Raw genomic sequence first — 23161 nt, 5'->3', positions numbered from 1 at the left:
AGTGTGACATGAACCCAAGATCCCGGTTGAGGCCGTCCTCATGTGTGCGGAACTTGACTATCATTCTCTGCTCAGCGACTCTGCGCTGTCGTGTGTCATGAAGGCCGCCTTGGAGAACACTGAGCCAAAGGTCAGAGGCTGAATGCCCATGACCGCTGAAGTGTTCGCCAACAGGAAGAGAACAGTCTGGTGATTGTCGAGTGGTGTTCATTCATCCGTTGTCATAGCATCTGTATGGTCTCCCCAATGTACCATGCCTCAGGACATCTTTTCCTGCAGCATATCAGGTAGACAATGTTGGCCGAGTTGCAAGAGTATTTACCGTGTACCTGGTGGATGGTATTCTCACGTGTGATGATGGTATCCATGTCGATGATCCGGCATGTCTTGCAGAGGTTGCTGTGACAGGGTTGTGTGGTGTTGTGGTCACTGTTCTCCTGAAGACTGGGTAGTTTGCTGCGAACAATGGTCTGTTTGAGGTTGTGAGGTTGTTTGAAGGCAAGAAGTGGGGGTGTGGGGATGGCCCTGGCGAGATGTTCATCTTCATCAATGACATGTTAAAGACTCTGGAGAAGATGTCGTAGCTTCACCGCTCCGGGGAAGTACTGGACGATGAAGGGTACTCTGTCCACTATGTCCCATCAGGAGAGCCTTCAGGGGAACAGTGACCACAATACCACACAACCCTGTCACAGCAACCTCTGCAAGACTTGCCGGCTCATTGACATGGATACCATCATCTCACGTGAGAATACCATCCACCAGGTACACGGTACATACTCTTGCAACTCGGCCAACATTGTCTACCTGATACGCTGCAGGAAAGGATGTCCCGAGGCATGGTACATTGGGGAGACCATGCAGACGCTACGACAACAGATGAATGAACATCGCTCGATAATCACCAGGCAAGACTGTTCCCTTCCTGTTGACGAACACTTCAGTGGTCACGGGCATTCAGCCTCTGACCTTCGGGTAAGCGTTCTCCAAGGCGGCCTTCACGACACACGACAGCGCAGAGTCGCTGAGCAGAGACTGATAACCAAGTTCCGCACACATGAGGACGGCCTCAACTGGGATCTTGGGTTCATGTCACACTATCTGTAACCCCCGTGACTTGCCTGGGCTTGCAAAACCTCACTTACTGTCCTGTCTGGAGACAATACACATCTCTTTAACCTGTGCTTAACCCTCTCTCCACTCACATTGTCTGTACCTTTAAGACTTGATTAGCTGTAAAAACTCGCATTCTTATCAATATTCTGTAAACTGAGTGTGTGCCTTTATATGTTCTGTTTGTGATCAGAACTCTCCATTCATCTGACGAAGGGGCAGAGCCCCAAAAGCTAGTGGCGTTAATAAACCTGTTGGACTTGAACCTGGTGTGAAACTTCTTACGATGTAGACAGGGGCATGTTCTCCTTTACGCTTCCTGAAACAGATGACAATCTCCTTCATTTTGTTGACATTGAGACAGAGATTATTGTTGCCGCACCAGTTCACCAGATTCTCTACTTCATTCCTGTACTCTGTCTCGTCATTGTTCGAGATCCGAACCATTATGGTGCTGTCGTCAACAAACTTGAAAATTGAGTTGTGAAGATGGTCATTCCACACGGAGAGTGCTGTGGTCACTCTTATTGATACTGTCATGGACAGATCTGCAGCTGGAAGACTGGTTTGGATGAGATCGAGTATGTTTTTGCCTCTTGTTGGGTCTTTCACCACCTGCTGCAGACACAGTCTGGCAGTTATATCCTTTCCAACCTGACCAGCTCCATCAGTCGTGCTGCTGCTGGGCCACTCTTGATGGAGGACGTTGGAATCCCCCACCCAGAGTACATTTACCAACCTCAGTGCTTCCTCCAAGAGTTGTTCAACATGGACAAGTACTGATTCATCAGCCGAAGGAGGAAGGTATGTGGTAATCAGTAAGAGGTTTCCCTGCCCATGTCTGAGCTGAGGTCATGAGAGGGATCCACAGTCGATGTTGAATCCCAAGGTAACTCCCTCTCGGCTGTATATCACCGTGCCAGCACCTCTGCTGGTTCTGTCCTGTTAGTGGGACAGGACACATTCAGGGATGGTAATGGTGGTGTCTGGGACATTATCTGTAAAGTATGATTCTGTCAGTACGACTTTATGAGGCTTTTATGGGTGAAGAAAGGGTGGATGAAAAGTGAGAGGGAGGGAGGGAAAGGAGTGAGTGGGTGGCTTGATGGTAGGTGGGGTTAATGGGAGGGGGAGGCAGGGAAAGGGAGAGAGAGGATTGGGAGGGGAGGTGGGATGGGTTGAGGTAGGGGTTGGATTAGGAGGAGAGGTTACACTGAGCCTTTGTGCACAGTTTCAGAAGGAAAAGCAGCAAAAAGAATGGGGGTCAATGGAACATCTGGGTGCTTGGGTTCCAGTATGACAGCACATCTGGCAGCTGCAGCTACTCCATCACCCTCTCCTTCCTCTCCTCCATTTCCCTGTGTTTCTGACTAACTCCGTAAGGAACATGAGCTGCAATGGTTCCCATCTCCTTCGCTCCTTCCACATGAAACATTTGATCATCAAAGAAAATATGTGGGCGGATTTTCTGTAGGAGAGGCCCTTTGGGAGCTCCAGCCAGGAAAAGAGCTTCATCCGTCTCCAGGCCCCAACTCCGCAAGGTCTTCAGAGCGCGAGCCCCTGAACTGGCTGCGCTCCGAGCTGTAACCAGGTAAGTCCGGATTGGACACGTCAACCGCTGACCTTTAATATAAAACTTCTTCTGCAACTTTCCCAGTGATTCCAAAAACCCTTTCAGAGGACCCTGTTCAAATCGCAATGAATACTTTTCATCAATAGTGTTTACACCCGGACTGTTCACACCCAGACCCGTCACACCCAGTGTACGGAGAGTTCACACCTGGTGTACGGAGCGTTCACACCCAGACCCGTCACACCCAGTGTACAGAACGTTCACCCTCGGCATACGGAGTGTTCACACTCGGTGTACAGAGTGTTCACACTTGGTGTAGGGAGTGTTCACACTCGGTGTACAGAGTGTTCACACTTGGTGTAGGGAGTGTTCACACTCGGTGTACAGAGTGTTCACACTTGGTGTAGGGAGTGTTCACACTCGGTGTACAGAGTGTTCACACTTGGTGTAGGGAGCGTTCACACTCGGTGTACAGAGTGTTCACACTTGGTGTAGGGAGCGTTCACACTCGGTGTACAGAGTGTTCACACTTGGTGTAGGGAGCGTTCACACTCGGTGTAGGGAGCATTCACACTCGGTGTACAGAGTGTTCACACTTGGTGTAGGGAGTGTTCACACTCGGTGTACGGAGTGTTCACACTTGGTGTAGGGAGCGTTCACACTCGGTGTACAGAGTGTTCACACTTGGTGTAGGGAGCGTTCACACTCGGTGTACAGAGTGTTCACACTCGGTGTAGGGAGCATTCACACTCGGTGTACAGAGTGTTCACACTTGGTGTACAGAGTGTTCACACTTGGTGTAGGGAGCGTTCACACTCGGTGTACAGAGTGTTCACACTTGGTGTACAGAGTGTTCACACTTGGTGTAGGGAGCGTTCACACTCGGTGTACAGAGTGTTCACACTTGGTGTACAGAGTGTTCACACTTGGTGTAGGGAGCGTTCACACTTGGTGTACAGAGTGTTCACACTTGGTGTACAGAGTGTTCACACTTGGTGTACAGAGTGTTCACACTCAGTGTAGGGAGCGTTCACACTTGGTGTACAGAGTGTTCACACTTGGTGTACAGAGTGTTCACACTCAGTGTAGGGAGCGTTCACACTTGGTGTACAGAGTGTTCACACTTGGTGTACAGAGTGTTCACACTCAGTGTAGGGAGCGTTCACACTTGGTGTACAGAGTGTTCACACTCGGTGTACAGAGTGTTCACACTTGGTGTAGGGAGCGTTCACACTTGGTGTACAGAGTGTTCACACTTGGTGTACAGAGTGTTCACACTCAGTGTAGGGAGCGTTCACACTTGGTGTACAGAGTGTTCACACTTGGTGTACAGAGTGTTCACACTCAGTGTAGGGAGCGTTCACACTTGGTGTACAGAGTGTTCACACTTGGTGTACAGAGTGTTCACACTTGGTGTACAGAGTGTTCACACTTGGTGTAGGCGGAATCCATTTCTTTGTCATGGACAGTGTGATGAATGAATTGTTGTGTTAGTGAAACAGTCGGCATTGACAGTTGGCAAATCTGTCTGTACATTCTGTCAGTGTGAACTAGAGGCCAGATTCAGCCCCTTATTCTCCATACCTCACTGATGCTGGCCACCCTTTATTCCAGAATGTTCCTTACCATAGCTAATGGCTTGTTTTCATTGGTCTGCTCATGTTCAAAAAATTTATCTAAGCCGTGTTTTTTGACAATCTGTTCAGATTCATCAGAGAAAAGGACTGCGTCTCCATCGAAAGCCACCCTCAGCTGCCTCTGGGAAACGGTGATGCCTGTATTGGGACTGAAGATCCTCGCGGCTGCAATCCCTGGGGAGCGGGAAAACTCAGTCAGTAACTCACACAGTGATCAGCACATCTGCAGCAATAGCAGCTGGAAAAAGGGTAGGGTTCTGTGGGATCCAACAGGGTACAGAGTGGTGTTCACTGTGAGTGGGGTGGGCTGCTGAAGATTGGTGTGTGGCGTGAGTTTCTTATACACTATCAGACTCTGGTGAATGGCTCGTTCTTCACTGGCTGTGAGAGAGTGACTTTCACTGTCAGTTGACTGCAAGTCTACATGTGCCCTCACTGGCATGTGTCACACTGCTATATATAGACAGCTATAACTGTGCTAGGCACACGTTATGCCAGAAATGCAGGCATGGTAAGTGGGACAACAGGGATACAGGAAACATTCCTGAGCTTGTTGACCTACACGGGGCTGATAACACATTGATTGCAAATATTCATCTTTATTTTAAATTGTATTGACGCTCCCTATCTCTGATGGAGAAATCTAGCACGAGGGGGCATGGCTTTAAATTAAGGGGGGTAGTTATAGGACGGATGTCAGGGGTAGGTTCTTTACCCAGAGGGTGGTGAGGGATTGGAATGCCCTTCCTGCTGCAGTTGTAAATGCGCCTAGTTTGGAAGGGCCTGTTCTGCGCTGTAATGTTCTATGTTCTATCTCAGTAATGTCCAGCATGACAGCTCACTGTACTCTCAGTGTTCCAATAATGCTGGCCCTTGTACCTCTCCTACTTTCTTCCACTCACTATCAGGAGTCATCACCTCCTTCTTAACCTATGGAATTCCTTCCTTAAACCTCTATGCACCTTTGAGTCACTGCAGGAAACTTGCCTCTTTTGGAAATGTCTCCGAATTGTGACTCAATGTTAATAATTCTTTCTGCTCCTGTTGATCGAGTCATGCACCCTGGATTGTTTAAAACACTGGGGCGGGAGGTTTTGTCCCCCCAAAACCCTAAAATCCCGCCCCTGGTCAATGGATCTTCCTGTGGTCCACCCCTCACCCACTCTGATTCCTGTGGCAGGCAGGACGGTAAACTTCCGGCCGATATGTAAATACAAGTTGTTGTTGTCATGGTTTAATTAGTGTTCCTGCATTCCTCACATTAACTGCCAGAGTTAATACCTAGTCTAAAAGTAATCCCTCCAATCTTGTCCAACATCTGCATAACAGATGAGTTTAAACCATTCCTGTAGTACTAATTATTCAAGTGGAGATTGTCCAGGTCACTCCTATTCCACAGTCTATTATCGGAATCTGAAACCTTCCCTTCTGCACCATCTTTCCAGCCATTGAACTCTCATTCCTGCACTATTTGGTACTGGGAGCAACCCTCAGATTCTAGACCTCCAGCTGCTTAATATTTTCCCAGACTGCTGGAATGCTTTTTACAAAGCCCCAGTTCCACTGTTACCATGTCACTGGTTCCACTGTGAACCCCAAGTTCAGCCTTTCTCTCACCATCTCTCATCGAATCACACAGTGTGGGAGGGGGCTGTTAACACATTGTGCCTCTGTGGAAAAGCAATCCATTAGTCACACTTCCCTGCTCCTGTTCCATATCTGTGGATTTTTAATCTTCAATGATTTACTCAATTTTAAGAGATGTGCCTGAATCTGATTCCACGTCTAGTACAGGTGTTTAATAATTCCAAATCACAATTCCACATTATGTAAAAAAAATACATTTCCTTCATCTCACCCTTTAGCTTTTGTCACTGACCTCATTCTACCTCCTTCAACACTAACAGAGTAAAATATATTATACAGTGGCCTGTTTCTGTGTAGTAAACATCTTGCCCATTCTGTGTCAACGATCTCTATGTAAGATCAGCACTGTGTCCCACTCAAAACCGCTCCCCTATATCCCTATAGTATTTTTACCACTCAAGACCTAATTTAATTTCCTTTTGAAAACCATGATTAAATCTGCCACCACCACAGTATATTTCAGATCCTAACCACTCACTGTGTGAATCTGTCTCCACCACACTCTCAGACAGTACATTCCAGATCCTAACCACTCACTGTGTGAATCTGTCTCCACCACATTCTCAGACAGTGCATTCCAGGTCCTAACCACTCACTGTGTGAATCTGTCTCTACCACACTCTTAGACAGTGCATTCCAGATCCTAACCACTCGCTGTGTGAGTCTGTCTCCACCACACTCTCAGACAGTGCATTCCAGATCCTAACCACTCACTGTGTGAGTCTGTCTCCACCACACTCTCAGACAGTACATTCCAGATCCTAACCACTCGCTGTGTGAATCTGTCTCCACCACACTCTCAGACAGTACATTCCAGATCCTAACCACTCACTGTGTGAATCTCTCTCCACCACACTCTCAGACAGTACATTCCAGATCCTAACCACTCGCTGTGTGAATCTGTCTCCACCACACTGTCAGACAGTACATTCCAGATCCTAACCACTCGCTGTGTGAATCTGTCTCCACCACACTCTCAGACAGTACATTCCAGATCCTAACCACTCACTGTGTGAATCTGTCTCCACCACACTGTCAGACAGTACATTCCAGATCCTAACCACTCACTGTGTGAATCTGTCTCTACCACACTCTTAGACAGTGCATTCCAGATCTTAACCACTCGCTGTGTGAATCTGTCTCTACCACACCCTCAGACAGTGCATTCCAGATCGTTAAAGAAAGCGCAATGATTTTCTACCATTATGTTAATGATAAAATGTTAGTTAAGGAAAAAGTGATCAGAGATGAAGAAGGGAACTTGTGAGTAGATTCAGGGGCAGTGGGAAGGGAATGAATATTTTGTCTGTGTGTTTACAAAGGAAAGGAATGATGCAGATATAGTATTCCATGAGGAGCTCTGTGAGATATTGGACTCTAATAATCATAAAGAGAGAGAAAGTACTTGAAGAGTTCGAACATTTGAAAGTTAATATTCTCTAGGACCAGATGAATTGTTTCGAAATCTGCTGAAGGAGGTCAGGGAGGAGATAGCAGATGCTCTGAGGACGATTTTCCAATCCTCACTAGACATAGGGGAGGTACCAGAGGACTGGAGTAATGCAAATGTAGTTCCATTGTTTAAAAAGGGATTGAAGGCCATGCCAAACAATTATAGACCAGTTAATCTCACATCAATGATGGACAAATTAGTAGAATCAATTTTGAGAGATAGGATTAAATGTCACATAGAAAGGCATGGACTTGTCAGGGATGGTCAACGTGCATTTGTTAAAGGAAGATCTTCCCTCTCAAACTTAATTCAATTCTTTGAGGAAGTGACAAGATGCGTTGATGAAGTTAGTGCAGTGGATATTGTGTATATGGATTTTAGCAAGCGTTTGACACATGGCAGATTGGTCAAAAAAAGCCAATGGGATGCAGGGTAATGTGGCAAACTGGATATTAAATTGGTTTAGTTACAGGAACAAAGGGTAATGGTCAATGGATGGTCTCGTGAATGTAAAGTAGCTTCAAGTGGTGTTCCACAGGGCTCCGTGTTGGGGCTCTGCTGCTGTTTTTTAGATTAATGATTTGGATGTGAACATGGCGGGTACAATTGGGAATTTGCAGATGACACAGAGATTGGTCGTGTAGTGGATAGTGTAGAGGATAGCTGTAAGCTCCAAAACACTATTGGTGGGTTAATGGAGTGGGTGGTAAAGTGGCAGATGGATTTTGATACAGAGAAGTGTGAGGTAATGCATTTAGGGAGGTCAAACAGTTACAGGGAATACACAATAAATGGGAATATACTAACAGGGGTAGATGAAATGAGAGATCAAAGAACAAAGAACAAAATCAGCCCGGGAAACAGGCCCTTCGGCCCAACGAGCCCACGCTGCCATCTCAACACCACCAGTCCCCCTCTCCACCCACGACCCCTGTCTAATGTTTTATGGAAACATTAGATCTTGGTCTACAAGTACACGAATCCCTAAAGGCAGCAGTTCAAGTAGACAAGGTTGTAAAGAACGCACATGAAATGCTCTCCTTCACTGATAGATGTATCAAATCTAAAAGTAATGTTAAATTGTATAAAACACTGGTGAGGCCACAACTGGAGTATTATTTGCAGTTCTGGTCACATTACAGGAAGGATGTAACTGCCCTGGAGAGAGTGCAGAGGAGGTTTATGTTGCCTGGGCTAGAGAAGTGTAGCAATGAGAAGAGATTGGATAGGTCGGGGTTATTTTCCTTGGAGCAAATAAGACTGAGGGACAACTTGATTGAGGTTTACAAAAATATGAGGGGAAGAGATTGAGTGGACAGAATAAAGTTGTTTCCCTTGGTGGACACAAAGGATGGTGGGTGTCTGGAATTTGCTGCATGAGTTGGTGGGGAGGCAGAGACCAGAAACTCTTTTGGGAAGTACTTTGGATCTGCAGCTTGAGTGCTGTAACTTGCAGAGCTATGTTCATGTGCAGGAAAGTTGGATTAGAAAATGCACCTTGGTGACTTTGGGCTAACATGGACAAGATGTGCTGAATGGCCTCTATAGCTCTATGCCACAATATTCTCAAATGTGACGTGAAGGCCCGAAAGATGGATTTGCACTTTGGGAGATCTGAGCTGGAGACAGAGGAAAATGGTGAACGACGTGTGGGATGATCATTAGAAATAGGAGCAATGATTGGCATCTTGAGCTTTTTCTGCCATCCAATATCATATCTGATCTGACTGGATTTTACTCCTGTCACCCAGACCCCTTCACTCCCTTGTGTATAAAACACAGTGTCTCTCACTCAGCCTTCAATATATTCAGTGACCCAAACTACTCTCTGTGGGAGAGAATTCCAAAGATTGGGTGACCTGAGAGAAGAAATGCTTCCTCAATCTCATTTTAAAAGAAGTTTTAGTTTTGAACTGGATCTAGATTCCCCCAGGAGAGGAACCATCCTCTCAGCATCTACCCTGTCAAATCTCCTCAGAATCTTACATGTTTCAACAAGATCACCCCCTCATTCTGCCAAACTCCAATCAGCATAGCTCCAACCTGTTCAACCTTTCCTCAAAAAGCAGCCCCATCATCCTAGCAATGACCGAGTGAACCTTTGAACTGCCCCCAGTGCAGGTTATTCTCTCCTTCAGTAAAAAGTCTGTACATGGTCCTGCCCCATCACAACACTGTCGACTTTGACTGGACAACAGAGGCTAAGAACACCCACAACAACAGATGAAAACCTCTTTGTGCAGCACTTGTGGCTGAAGCTGTCTCTCACAGGACTCTGTTTCAGCAAAATGGACCACCTGAAGCTACCCCATCACCAGGACATTTACATTCAAACAAGCAGCAGGCCATTCAGCCCCTCCAACCTGCTCCACCATTTAATAAGAAAATGGTTGATTGGATAACTATAAATCTGTATCCCTCCTACTCCCGATGACCTTTCACCCTCTGCTTACCAAGAATCTACCCATCTCTGCCTTCAAAATATTCAAAGACTCTGCTTCCATTGCCTTTTCAGGAAAAGAGTTCGAGAGACTCACTACATCTGAGTGAAAACATTTGACCCCATCTCCATTTTAAACAGTGACCCCGAGTTCTAGATTCTCCCACAAGAGGAAACAGCCTCTCCCCATCCAATCTTTCAATTTCCCTCAGGGTCTTATATGTTTCCATCAAGTCGCCTCTTCTAACTCCAGTGGGTACAAGCCTAACCTTTCTAATGTTTCCTCCTAAGACAAACTGCCCATTCCTGCTTTTACTCTCGTAAATCTTCTCTGAACTGTTTCTAACACATTTACATCCTTCCTTAAATAAGGAGACTGTGCACAATATTCCAGACGCACAACTGAAGGATTATCTCCCTATTTTTGTATTCAATTCCCCTCACAATAAACAAATTAGCCTTCCTAATTCCTCGCTGTACCAAAATACTAACCTTTTGTGATTCATGCACTCAAACACCCAGATCCCTCTTGGCCTTGGAGGGAGTGCAGAGGAGGTTTACTAGGCTGATACCGGAGTTGAGGGGGTTGAGCTATGAGGAGAGGCTGAATAAACTAGGCTTGTACTCGTTAGAGTTTAGAAGAATGAGGGGAGATCTCATTGAGACGTATAAGATGATGAATGGGATGGATAGGATAGAGGTGGAGAGACTCTTCCCGCTCAGAAAGGACAGTAGGACTAGGGGGCACAGCCTCAAGATAAAGAGGGGGCGGTTTAGAACGGAGTTGAGGAGGAACTTCTTCACTCAAAGGGTGGTGAATCTCTGGAATTCTCTGCCCGTTGAAGTGGTGGAGGCTGCCTCGCTAAATATTTTTAAGACGCGGGTTGATGGGTTTTTGATAAGAGAGGGGATTAAGGGTTATGGGGAGAGGGCGGGAAAGTGGAGCTGAGCCACAACAGATCAGCCATGATCTTGTTGAATGGCGGGGCAGGCTCGAGGGGCTAGATGGCCTACTCCTGCTCCTATTTCTTATGTTCTTATGTTCTTTGCAATCTCTCATTATTTAGATCATTTTCTTTTATATTCTTTTATATTTTTCTTGCACAGTGGTTAGCACCGCTGCTTCACAGCTCCAGGGACTTTGGTTCGATTCCTGGCTCGGGTCACTGTCTGTGTGGAGTTTGCACATTCTCCTCGTGTCTGCGTGGGTTTCCTCCGGGTGTTCTGGTTTCGTCCCACAGTCCAAAGATGTGCGGGTTAGGTTGATTGGCCATGCTAAATTGACCACAGATGGTTAGAGGATTAGTGGGTAAAATATGTAAGGATATGGGGTTAGGGCCTGGGTGAGATTGTGGTTGGTACAGACTCGATGGGTCGAATGGCCTTTTTCTGTACTGTAGGGTTTCTATGATTTCTATGAAAATGGACAATTTCACATTTTCCATGCAATCAGAAACAGGTCCATCATCTTATGCAGTGGAAAAGAGGCCAATGAGTTTATTCACATGCAGCAGCTGCATGTTACTCAAACTCCTCAGCTGGGTGTCTTGACTAAACCAGTCCTGTGTGGAATCTCCATCACTGTTTTATTTCTGACAATCACACTCTATCCCCGCAACTCAAAATCCCAGTCATGCTGTTGGTTTTAACAGATTGTCAGTTATATTCTGTATTATAAATAACAAACCCTCATGGTCCACTGGAGAGAAACTCCTCGACCTCTTGCCCTATCATCCCACACTAAACCTCTGGTATGAAACACTGCATTCTGAAAACCCGGAAGCAGCAGAAATTCCAGAGAACCAAAATTCTTAAACAGCAAGTGGATGCATTCCAATCATTTGGCACTGTGATCAATGAGAATTTCCTATGGGAAATCAGACTGGGAATGGATGATGGTGAATGTGAAGGTAACTAATTCACTGCCTCGCTTCAGTTAAGGAATTTCACCTGATCCCCACCCTGGTGAATCTTTCTGCCCCAACAAACTCTTATTGCCAATTATCAGCAGGAGTCTCCATCTAACCCTAACCCCGAGCTAGAGCAGCAGTAGGAGTGCGCACATCCACGAAACCTCACACTTTCAAACATCAGATCAGAAACTCTCTTAATGCTGTCCCCAAAGTGCATGTGCCTGCCCAGAGGAACGTTCTTCAACACAGCGAGTGATCACACTTTGCAGCCTCCAAGCTGAGTGTCTTTCAGGCTGTCCCACATCTTACTGCCATTGAAAAATGTCCTTGTGTGATCAGAGTTACCATGGAAGCAGAGTTACTTACCTTGCTCAATGGCATCTTGCACTTTCTCCGAATCAGCTGAGAGATAGAGGTTGGTGTGATAAGCTTTCAAATATTCGATTGGACTTTTGCCACCAGTCATACAAAACCTTTCCACTGACAGTCCTGGAGAGGAACAGAGAATGAGTCAGTGAGGGGGAGGGTCAGTGGGGGGGAGGGCCAGTGAGGGGATGAGAGGTCAGCGAGAGGGTGAAGGGTCAGTAAGGGGGTGAGGGGCCAGTGAGGCAATGAGTGGTCTGTGAGGGGGTGAAGGGTCAATAAGGGGGTGAGGGGTCAGTGAGGGGATGAGAGGTCAGTGAGGGGATGAGGGGTCAGTGAGGGGGTGAGGGATCAGTGAGGGGATGAGAGGTCTGTGAGGAGGTGAGAGGTCAGTAAGGGGGTGACGGGTCAGTGAGTGGATGAGAGGTCTGTGAGGGGGTGAGAGGTCAGTGAGGGGGTGAGGGGTCAGTGAGATGGGAGGGTATCGTGAGGTGGTAGGGGTCAATAAGGGGGAGGGGTCAATGAGGAGGAAAGGGTCAGTGAGGGAGTGAGGGGTCAGTGAGGAGGGAAGGGTCAGTGAGGGAGTGAGGGGTCAGTGAGGAGGGAAGGGTCAGTGAGGGAGTGAGGGGTCAGTGAGGAGGGAAAGGGGTCAGTGAGGAGGGAAAGAGGTCAGTGAGGGGCTGAGGGGTCAGTGAGGGGGTGGAGGGAGTCAGTGAGGGGTGGAGGGTCAGTGAGGGCGTGGGGGTCAGTGAGGGGGTGGAGGGTCAGTGAGGGCGCGGGGGTCAGTGAGGGGGTGGAGGATCAGTGAGGGGCTGAGGGGTCAGTGAGGGGATGGAGGGGGTCAGTGAGGGCGTGGGGGTCAGTGAGGGGGTGGAGGGTCAGTGAGGGCGTGGGGGTCAGTGAGGGGGTGGGGGTCAGTGAGGGGGTGGAGGGTCAGTGAGGGGGTGGAGGGTCAGTGAGGGCGCGGGGGTCAGTGAGGGTATGGAGGGTCAGTGAGGGCGCGGGGGTCAGTGAGGGGATGGAGGGGGTCAGTGAGGGCGCGGGGGTCAGTGAGGGGGTGGAGGGTCAGTGAGGGGGTGGGGGTCAGTGAGGGCATGGGGGTCAGTGAGGGGGTGGAGGGTCAGTGAGGGGGTGGAGGGTCAGGGGGTGGAGGGTCAGTGAGGGCGCGGGGGTCAGTGAGGGGGTGGAGGGTCAGTGAGGGCGCGGGGGGCAGTGAGGGGGTGGAGGGTCAGTGAGGGCATGGGGGTCAGTGAGGGGGTGGAGGGTCAGTGAGGGCGTGGGGGTCAGTGAAGGGGTGGAGGGTCAGTGAGGGCATGGGGGTCAGTGAGGGGGTGGAGGGTCAGTGAGGGCATGGGGGTCAGTGAGGGGGTGGAGGGTCAGTGAGGGCGTGGGGGTCAGTGAAGGGGTGGAGGGTCAGTGAGGGGGTGGGGGTCAGTGAGGGGGTGGAGGGTCAGTGAGGGCGCGGGGGTCAGTGAGGGGGTGGAGGGTCAGTGAGGGCGCGGGGGTCAGTGAGGGGGTGGAGGGTCAGTGAGGGCATGGGGGTCAGTGAGGGGGTGGAGGGTCAGTGAGGGCGTGGGGGTCAGTGAGGGGGTGGAGGGTCAGTGAGGGCGCGGGGGTCAGTGAGGGGATGGAGGGGGTCAGTGAGGGCGTGGGGGTCAGTGAGGGTATGGAGGGGGTCAGTGAGAGGGTGAGGGGTCAGTGAGTGGGGCTCAGAGGCCATTAATGTTTGTACATTTTAATTCTATTCTCACTTTGTCCTTGAATAGAAAATAACTTGAAATATCCACTGTTAAGTCAGGAGTTACGTGTTTGCCGGATGCTGTGTTTTTTTTGTACTCCCATACAGACTACAGGCACAATCTTATCAAAACACTGCTTTTTGTGGTGAGTTTGGCACTTAAAATATTACTGCATCGGTCTGATTTTTGAAAGCGGGGAGATTGGCACCAGTTTTGGGCTCGGTGGGAGGTTGGGGGGAACCGGTTTTGGGAGGGAGACCTCCTCTGAAAGCCCCACCTCCCCCTCCCTCCTGGACATCAGGCCCCACCCCATCCCCTCCCCCCCCCCAACCCCCACAATGAGGCATCAGAACTATCCCGATGTGTTCTCTGTTCTCCCCCTACAGAAGCCCACCACAGTTGTGTATACCCACCCAATCATAACCATACCCCCCAACTCAGACCGCACTGCCAGCCCAATCAGGCAGTGCCAGGGTGGCTAAATTTACTCAGGCTTTGCTTTGCAAGGTCCCAAAATAATATAGTGGTTAAGTTCGAGTTGATTTATTAATGTCACAAGTAGGCTTACATTAACACTGCAATGAAGTCACTGTGAATATCTCCTAGTCACCACACTCCAGCGCCTGTTCGGGTACATCGAGGGAGAATTTAACATGGTCAATGACCTAACTAGCACGTCTTTTGGACTGTGGAGGAAATCGGAGCACCTGGAGGAAACCCGCGTAGATACAGGGATAATGTGCAGACTCCACGCAGACAGTGACCCAAGCCAGGAATTGATGTTGTGAGGCAGCAGAGCACTGTGCCACCGTGATGTTAAAGTGTGAGAGTGATGGAAAAAGCATTTCTGAATTCAATATTAGCTCATCAGATGCTCAGTCTGTGTGCATCCTCCTCTGTTGATAGGTTCCATTCTCTGAGAATTATTAATTAAGGAGTCAGTTACTGCAATAAGGAGAGATGAAAAAATTCAAAGTGCCAAACAAGCAAGAAAATGGGAGAGTTTCCGACCTGTTTTTTGGGGCAAGTTTGAAAATGCAATCTTATGACACACTCACTTTTCAGGACAGAAGTGCAGTTCTCACAAGGAAGGGAATGGGTGGAGCCTAACCTCTCCAGTGAAGCCAGTTGCAGACGCTTGGGGCGCCATTGCGCAGGCGTCCTGATTTCTGAACTGGAAGAGCTCCTCCCACCACCTCCCCACCCCCCGCCCCCCACCCCATACACAGACCATCATCATGCACACCCCCCCCCATGCCAGTCAGGCTCCACTCCTTGGCACTGAAGGGCCACACCCCTGACCACCTCAGGGTATTAATGGCCTCTGATTCCCGGCATGACCACAGTGCCTCTCTGCAGATGGACAACAGCAGTGATCCTTCACCGGTATGAGATCTCACCGGCATAGTGGGGGAGTGTTTGAGAGACCGGAAGATCTGTGCGGGATGCATTAATGTCATACGAATGGTGACTTTAATATGCAAATCAGCCAAAGGGTGCAGAGGTGATCCCACCAGCAAAACTGGGCTGGGAACATTGCACTCAGTGCCAAACCACACACTACCCTGACTTCTGTCCTCATATGCAATCTTACTGGCACACTGTGCCAATTGACTGGTGCGGCAAGCTGGTAAGATTATGCCCGATAGCCAGATGTGCCGGAAGACTGGAGGATAGCAAATGTTGTCCCCTTGTTCAAGAAGAGGAGTAGAGACAACCCTAGTAATTATAGATCAGTGAGCCTTACTTCTGTTGTGGGCAAAGTTTTGGAAAGGATTCTAAGAGATAGGATTTATAATCATCTGGAAAGGAATAATTTGATTAGGGATAGTCAACACGGTTTTGTGAAGGGTAGGTCGTGCCGCACAAACCTTATTGAGTTCTTTGAGAAGGTGCCCAAAGAGGTGGATGAGGGTAAAGCAGTTGATGCGATATACATGGATTTCAGTAAAGGTTTGATAAGGGTTCCCCACGATAGGCTATTGCAGAAAATACAGAGGCGTGGGATTGAGGGTAATTTAGCAGTTTCGATCAGAAATTGGTTAGCTGTAAGAAGACAGAGGGTGGTGGGAAATGTTCATCCTGGAGTTCAGTTACTAGTGGTGTACCGCAGGGATCTGTTTTGGGGCCACTGCTGTTTGTCATTTTTATAAATGACCTGGATGAGGGCGTAGAAGGATGGGTTAGTAAATTTGCGGATGACACTAAAGTTAGTGGAGTTGTAGACAGTGAGGATGGATGTTGCAGGTTACAGAGGGACATAGGTAAGCTGCAGAGCTGGGCTGTGAGGTGGCAAATGGAGTTTAATGTGGAAAAGTGTGAAGTGATTCACTTTGGAAGGAGTAACAGGAATAGGGAGCACTGGGCTAACGGTAAGATACTTGGTAGTGTGGATAAGCAGAGAGATCTCGGTGTCCATGTGTATAGATCCCTGAAAGTTGGCACCCAGGTTGATAAGGTTGTTAAGAAGGCGTACGGTGTGTTAGCTTTTATTGGGAGAGGGATTGAATTTCGGAGCCGTGAGGTCATGTTGCAGCTGTACAAAACTCTGGTGCAGCCGCATTTGGAGTATTGCGTACAGTTCTGGTTGCTGCATTATAGGAAAGATGTGGAGGCATTGGAAAGGGTGCAGAGGAGGTTTACCAGGATGTTGCCTGGTATGGTGGGAAGGTCTTATGAGGAAAGGCTGAGGGACTTGAGGCTGTTTTCATTAGAGAGAAGTAGGATAAGAGGTGACTTAATAGAGACATACAAGATGATCAGAGGATTAGATAGGATGGACAGTGTAAACCTTCTTCCTCAGATGGAGAAGGCTAACACGAGGGGACATAACTTTAAATTGAGGGGAGATAAATATAGAACCAATGTCAGAGGTAAGTTATTTACTCAGAGAGTAGTAAGAGCGTGGAATGCCCTGCCTACAACATGGGATTCGCCAACATTAAGGGCAGTTAAATGGTCATTAGATAAACATATGGATGTTATTGGAATAGTGTAGGTTAGATGAGCTTTAGATTGGTTTCACAGGTTGGCCAACATCGAGGACCAAATAGCCTGTACTGAGCTGTAATGTTCTATGTTCTATATCTTGGAAGGATCTTCAAATGAAGCTTTGTGGGTACAATTTAGGAATATAAAGGGGGCAATCCATTACTGAGGGGTAGCCATGTTATTGGGAATGTGTTACAGGCTCCCCCAAAGAGTCAGCAGGAAATAGCAAAGCAAATATGGAAACAGTTCACAGAGATATGTGAGAATAATAATCAGTAATTATACTCGGGGATTTCAACTTCCCCAACATAAACTGAGAGAGTCAGAGTGTGAAGAGTTTAGATGGAGCAGATTTCTTAATGTGTATCCAGAGGAGATTTTTGTATCAATATATAGAAGCTCCAGCAAGGGAGAGTGCAATACTGGATCTGGCTCTGGGGAACGAAACTGGACAAATGTTTAGTGGAGGAGCATTTTAACAATAGCAATCACAATGTGTTATGGTTCAAATTGTTATGGACAAGGAGAGAGATAACCTGGAAAATACAGTTTTGGATTGTGGGAAGGCAGATTTTATTAAAACATGGCAGGATCTGGGCAACGCTAAGTGGGAACAGCTCCTCCCAGGAAAGTCTACAGTAGAGCAGTGAGGGCCATTCAGAAAGGAGCTGGGGAACGACAGGTCCAATAGGGGGAAATGTAGGAGCAATAAGTTCAGGGAACCCTGGTGTCGAGGACAGTTCAGGACTGGATAAGGGAGAAGAGAAAAGCTTTTAGCAAGTCCAAAGGGAGCAATTCAACTGTGGCCTTCGAGGAATATAGGAAGTGCAAGATGGAACTTAAGAAAGCAAATAGAGGAGCAAAAACAGGGCATGGAAAAGAACTTATGAACTGGATTAGAGTGAATCCTGTGACTTTTTTTTATTCATTTGTAGGATGGGGCATTGCTGGCTGGTCAGTATTTATTGCCCTAGTTGCCCCTTGAGAAGATGGTGGTGAATCGCTGCAGTCCATGTTCTGTGGGTTGACCCACAATGCTGTTAAGGAGGGATTCCAGGATTTTTACCCAGGGACCGTGAAGGAACGGCTGATATATTTCCAAGTCAGGATGGTGAGTGACTTGGAGGAGAACTTGCAGGTGGTGGTGTTCCCATTTATCTGCTGCCCTTTTCTAGATGGAAGTAGTCGTGGGTTTGGAAGATGCTGTCTAAGGACCTTTAGTAAATTGCTGCAGTGAACCTTGTAGATGGTACACACTGCTGCTACTGAGCGTCGGTGGTGGAAGCATTGAATGTTTCTGGATGGAATGCCAATCAAGTGGGCTGCTTTGTCCTGGATGGTGTCAAGCTTCTTGAGTGTTGGAGCTGCACCCGTCCAGGCAAGTGGGGAGAATTCCATCACACTCCTGACTTATGCCTTGTAGATTACAAATAGGCTTTGGGGAGTGAGGAGGTGAGTTACTCACTGCAGGATTCCTAGCATCTGACCTGCTCTTGTAGCCACTGTGTTTACATGGTGAGTCCAGCTGAGTTTCTGGTCAATGGTAATTCCAAGGTTGTTGACATTGGAGATTCAATGATGGTAACACCATTGAATATTAAGGGGCGGTGATTAGAGTGTCTCTTATTGGTGATGGTCATTGCCTGGCATTTCTGTGGCACGAATGCTACTTGCCATTTGTCAGCCCAGCCTGGACATTGTCCAGATTTTGTTGCATTTAAACATGGACTCAGTATCGGAGGAGTTGTGAATCGTGCTGAACATTGTACAATCATCGGTGAACATCCCCACTTCTGACCTAATGATGGAGGGAAGGTCATTGATGAAGCAGCTGAAGATTGTTGGGCCTGGGACACTACCCTGAGGGACTCCTGCAGAGATGTCTTGGAGCTGAGATGACTGACTTTCCACAAGCATAGCCATCTTCCATTGTGCCAAGTAAGATTCCAACCAGTAGAGAGTTTGCCCCCATACCCATTGATTCCAGTTTCGCTAGGGCTCCTTGATGCCACACTCAGTCGAATGCGGCTTTGATGTCAAGGACTGTCACTCTCACCTCTGGAATTCAGCTCTTTTGTCCATGTTTGAACCAAGACCGAAATGAGTTTGAGAGTAGACTGATTGGGTGGTATTGAACGGGTTGGATTTGTCCTGCTTTTTGTGTACAGGACAGACCTGAGCAATTTTCCACACTGTTGGGTAAATGCCAGTGTTGTATCTGAACTGGAAGAGCTTGGCTAGGGGAGCAGCAAGTCTGGAACACATCTGAACTGTAGGTCGTGCCTCACAAACCTTATTGAGTTCTTTGAGAAAGTGACTAAACAGTTGAATGAGGGTAAAGCAGTTGATCTGGTGTATATGGATTTCAGTAAAGCATTTGATAAGGTTCCCCACGATAGGCTATTGCAGAAAATACAAAAGCATGGGATTGAGGGTGATTTAGCAGTTTGGATCAGGAATTGGCGAGCTGATAGAAGACAGAGGGTGGTGGTTGATGGGAAATGTTCATCCTGGAGTTCAGTTACTAGTGGTGTACCGCAGGGATCTGTTTTGGGGCCACTGCTGTTTGTCATTTTTATAAATGATCTGGATGAGGATGTAGAAGGATGGGTTAGCAAATTTGTGGATGACACTAAAGTCAGTGGAGTTGTGAACAGTGCGGGAGGATGTTGCAGTTTGCAGAGGGACATAGATAAGCTGCAGAGCTGGGCTGAGAGGTGGCAAATGGAGTTTAATGCGGGAAAGTGTGAAGTGATTCACTTTGGAAGGAGTAACAGGAATAGGGAGTACTGGGCTAACGGTAAGATATTTGGTAGTGTGGATGAGCAGAGAGATCTCGGTGTCCATGTGTATAGATCCCTGAAAGTTGGCACCCAGGTTGATAGGGTTGTTAAGAAGGCGTACGGTGTGTTAGCTTTTATTGGGAGAGGGATTGAATTTCGGAGCCGTGAGGTCATGTTGCAACTGTACAAAACTCTGGTGCGGCCGCACTTGGAGTATTGCGTACAGTTCTGGTCATCGCATTATAGGAAAGATGTGGAAGCATTGGAAAGGGTGCAGAGGAGGTTTACCAGGATGTTGCCTGGTATGGTGGGAAGGTCTGATGAGGAAAGGCTGAGGGACTTGAGGCTGTTTTCATTAGAGAGAAGTAGGATAAGAGGTGACTTAATAGAGACATACAAGATGATCAGAGGATTAGATAGGATGGACAGTGTGAACCTTTCTCCTCGGATGGTGATGGTTAACACGAGGCAGCATAGCTTTAAATTGAGGGGTGATAAATATAGGACGGATGTCAAAGGTAGGTTCTTTACTCAGAGAGTAGTAAGGGTGTGGAATGCCCTGCCTGCAGCAGTAGTGGATTCATCAACATTAAGGGCATTTAAAGGGTCATTCGATAAGCATATGGATGATATTGGAATAGTGAAGGTTAGAAGGGCTTTAGATTCACAAGTCATCGAGGGCTGAAGGGCCTGTACTGCGCTGTTATGTTCTATGTTCTTTAGATTGCCAGAATGTTAGCAGGGCCCATTGCAGTATCCAGTGCCTCCAACTGTTCCTTGATATCACATGGAGTGAATCGAATTGGCTGGAGACTGGCATCTGAGATACTGGGGACCACTGGAGGAGGCTGAGATGGATCATCCAGTCGGCACTTCTGGCTGAAGATTGCTGTGAATGTTTCAGCCTTATCTTTTGCCCTGATGTGCTGGGCTCCTCCATCATTGGGGATGGGGATATTTGTGGAGTTTCCTCTAGTGAGTTGTTTAATTCTCCACCACCATTCACAACTGGATGTGGAAGGATCGTAGAGCTTAGATCTGATCTGTTGGTTGTGGGATCAATTAGCTCTGTCTTTCACTTGCTATTTTTGCCATTTGGTATGTAAGTAGTCCTGTGTTTTAGCTTCATCAGGTTGACACCTCATTTTTCGGTATGCCCACTGCTGGTCCTGGCACACCCTCCTGCACTCACCATTGAACCAGGGTCGATCCCCTGGTTTGATGGTGATGGTTGTGTGGGAGATATGACAGGCCAGGAGGTTGTAGATTGTTCTGGAGCACAGTTCCGCCTGCTGATAGCCCACAGCGCCTCATTGATGCTGAGTCTTGTGTTGCTAGATCAGTTCGAAGTCTGTCCCATTTAGCAGAGTGATATTGCTACTCAACCCAATGGAGGTTATTCTCAATGTGACTTTGTCTCTTCAAGAAGTGTACAATGGTCAATCTTACCGATACTATCATGGGCGAATAAGTGTGGGAGTACAGTCCGGTATGTGTAGATGGGAGCACAGTACAGTGTGTGTGTGTGGGAGCACAGTACAGTGCATGCGTGTGATAGCACGGTACAGTGCATGTGTTGGGAGCATGGTACAATGCATGCGTGTGACAGTATGGTACAGTGTGTGCATGTGGGAGTACGGTACGGTGTATGTGTGTGTGTGTGTGGGAGTACGGTACGGTGTGTGTGTGTGGGAGTACGGTACTGTGTGTGTGTGTGTGTGTATGTATGTGTGTGTGTGTGTGTGTGGGAGTACGGTACGGTGTGTGTGTGTGGGAGTATGGTGTGTGTGTGTGTGTGTGTGTATGTATGTGTGTGCGTGTGTGTATGTATGTGTGTGTGTGTGTGTGTGTGTGGGAGTACGGTACGGTGTGTGTGTGTGTGTATGTATGTGTGTGTGTGTGGGAACACAGTGTGCATAAACTATGAGCGGGTAAAGGGCTGTGCTTTACTTACCGTAATGATTGATGCTGTTGATAAGTCGCACCCCAACCTGGGCGTGATTGTTGGTGACTAGAACGATATCAAAGAGCTCATCGCTGTCTGGAAACAGATTCCTGAGCTGTTCATTAACAGCTTCCACAGCCTTAAGACAAAGACAGAATCATTTCCATTGATCAGATATCTAATAAGTTGCTCGCTTGGCAATACCTCCTCAAACATTCCGATCAAAGAGATTTTCTTTGCTTCTTGGGAAAGAGGAGCAGAACGATTCAGCGAGAATTTTCCTGAACAGAGGTTTCAACTAGTTTATTTAAACTTTATTTATTTGTCACAAGTAGGCTTACGTTAACACTGCAATGAAGTTACTGTGAAAATCCCCTAGTCGCCACATTCCGGTGCCTGCTTGGGTACACTGAGGGAGAATTTAGCACGGACAATGCACTTAACCAGCACGTCTTTCAGACTGTGGGAGGAAACCGGACCAGCCAGGGGAAACTCACGCAGACACGCGGGAATGTGCAAACTCCACGCAGTGACCCAAGCTGGGAATTGAAGCTGGGTCCCTGGCGCTGTGAGGCAGCAGTGCTAACTACTGTGCTATGCGCACACGCAGACACACACCATGCATGCACACGCACATTCACCCACGCAGGCCCATCCACACATACCCACCTGTGCACACACACCCATGGACACACACCCATGGACACACATGCACACCACACATGCACTCAAAGAGACAGAGACCACCACATGTGCATGCACTTTCAAAGAGACAGACATATGCATGCAAATATGTGCACATATATGCACATACATACACACAGGAACATGCCACACACAAACGTCACCACATGCACAAACCAGTACACACCATAAATATGCGTGTGTAAAATGTACAGTAACAACTGGGGATATACCAGTGATACACATGCACATCCACCTTGTTAATGCTGTAATGTAGGTGTTGTGCTGAGCGGTAATGCCTGTGTACGGTTTTCGGACCCTACCTTGACAAAGGGAAAAGCAGCACCTGGTGCAAAAGGTTCATTCTCATGTTCGACTTGGTGTTTGACATAAGCTTCCACCCCATCTTTCTGGTAGATCTTGGTCTCCTCCTCCATGTTAAATAGTGCCCGGGATGAGACTGCAATGGTTGTAGCATACTGTGGATTTGGCTGTGGAGAAATTACAGGCAATGGTAAAACAATCACCCCGTGATGTTGCTGCTTAACTTACCACCCAAAACCAGCAGCTTGGCAACACTGCCCATCGATCCTGACAAATATCCTCCCCCTTGCGCCCTCCCCCACACCCAACCCCTCCCGCCTGCACCCCACACACCACACACCACCTCCCCCCCCATGCCCTCTGCTCCCCCTCATTCACTACCTTCCCCCCAAAATCCCAGTGTCTCTCTCTCTCTCTCTATCCCAGTCTCTCTCTCTCTCTATCCCAGTCTCTCTCTCTCTCTCTATCCCAGTCTCTCTCTCTCTCTATCCTAGTCTCTCTCTCTCTATCCCGGTTTCTCTCTCTCTATCCCAGTCTCTCTCTCTCTCTATCCCAG

The 23161-nt window shown here is 47.8% G+C and overlaps 1 protein-coding gene across 2 annotated transcripts; it reads right to left on the bottom strand.

Annotated features, from left to right (window-relative positions):
- Positions 1 to 1998: 1998 nt before the first annotated feature.
- LOC145357988 (cytosolic 5'-nucleotidase 1A-like) lies at positions 1999 to 22799 on the bottom strand. 2 transcript variants are annotated; one of them, XM_080211640.1, is made up of 5 exons: positions 22605 to 22799; positions 21607 to 21736; positions 12143 to 12265; positions 4313 to 4497; positions 1999 to 2797 (listed from the first exon to the last, which is right to left on the bottom strand). In XM_080211640.1, the coding sequence occupies exons 1-5, from the start codon at positions 22716 to 22718 to the stop codon at positions 2435 to 2437; spliced, it is 915 nt and encodes a 304-aa protein (XP_080067766.1). In that variant the 5' UTR covers positions 22719 to 22799; the 3' UTR covers positions 1999 to 2434. The 2 variants fall into 2 exon arrangements, with proteins under 2 accessions (XP_080067766.1, XP_080067767.1); XM_080211641.1 differs by lacking the exon at positions 12143 to 12265.
- Between the last annotated feature and the right edge of the window lie 362 nt (positions 22800 to 23161).

The sequence above is a fragment of the Carcharhinus amblyrhynchos genome, chromosome 24 (genome assembly GCF_965287045.1).
Source record: "Carcharhinus amblyrhynchos chromosome 24, sCarAmb.v2.hapA, whole genome shotgun sequence".
In the NCBI taxonomy this organism is placed as follows: domain Eukaryota; kingdom Metazoa; phylum Chordata; class Chondrichthyes; order Carcharhiniformes; family Carcharhinidae; genus Carcharhinus; species Carcharhinus amblyrhynchos.
The sequence above is the reverse complement of the archived record's forward strand: the minus strand, read 5'-3'. Positions and strand labels throughout refer to the sequence as shown.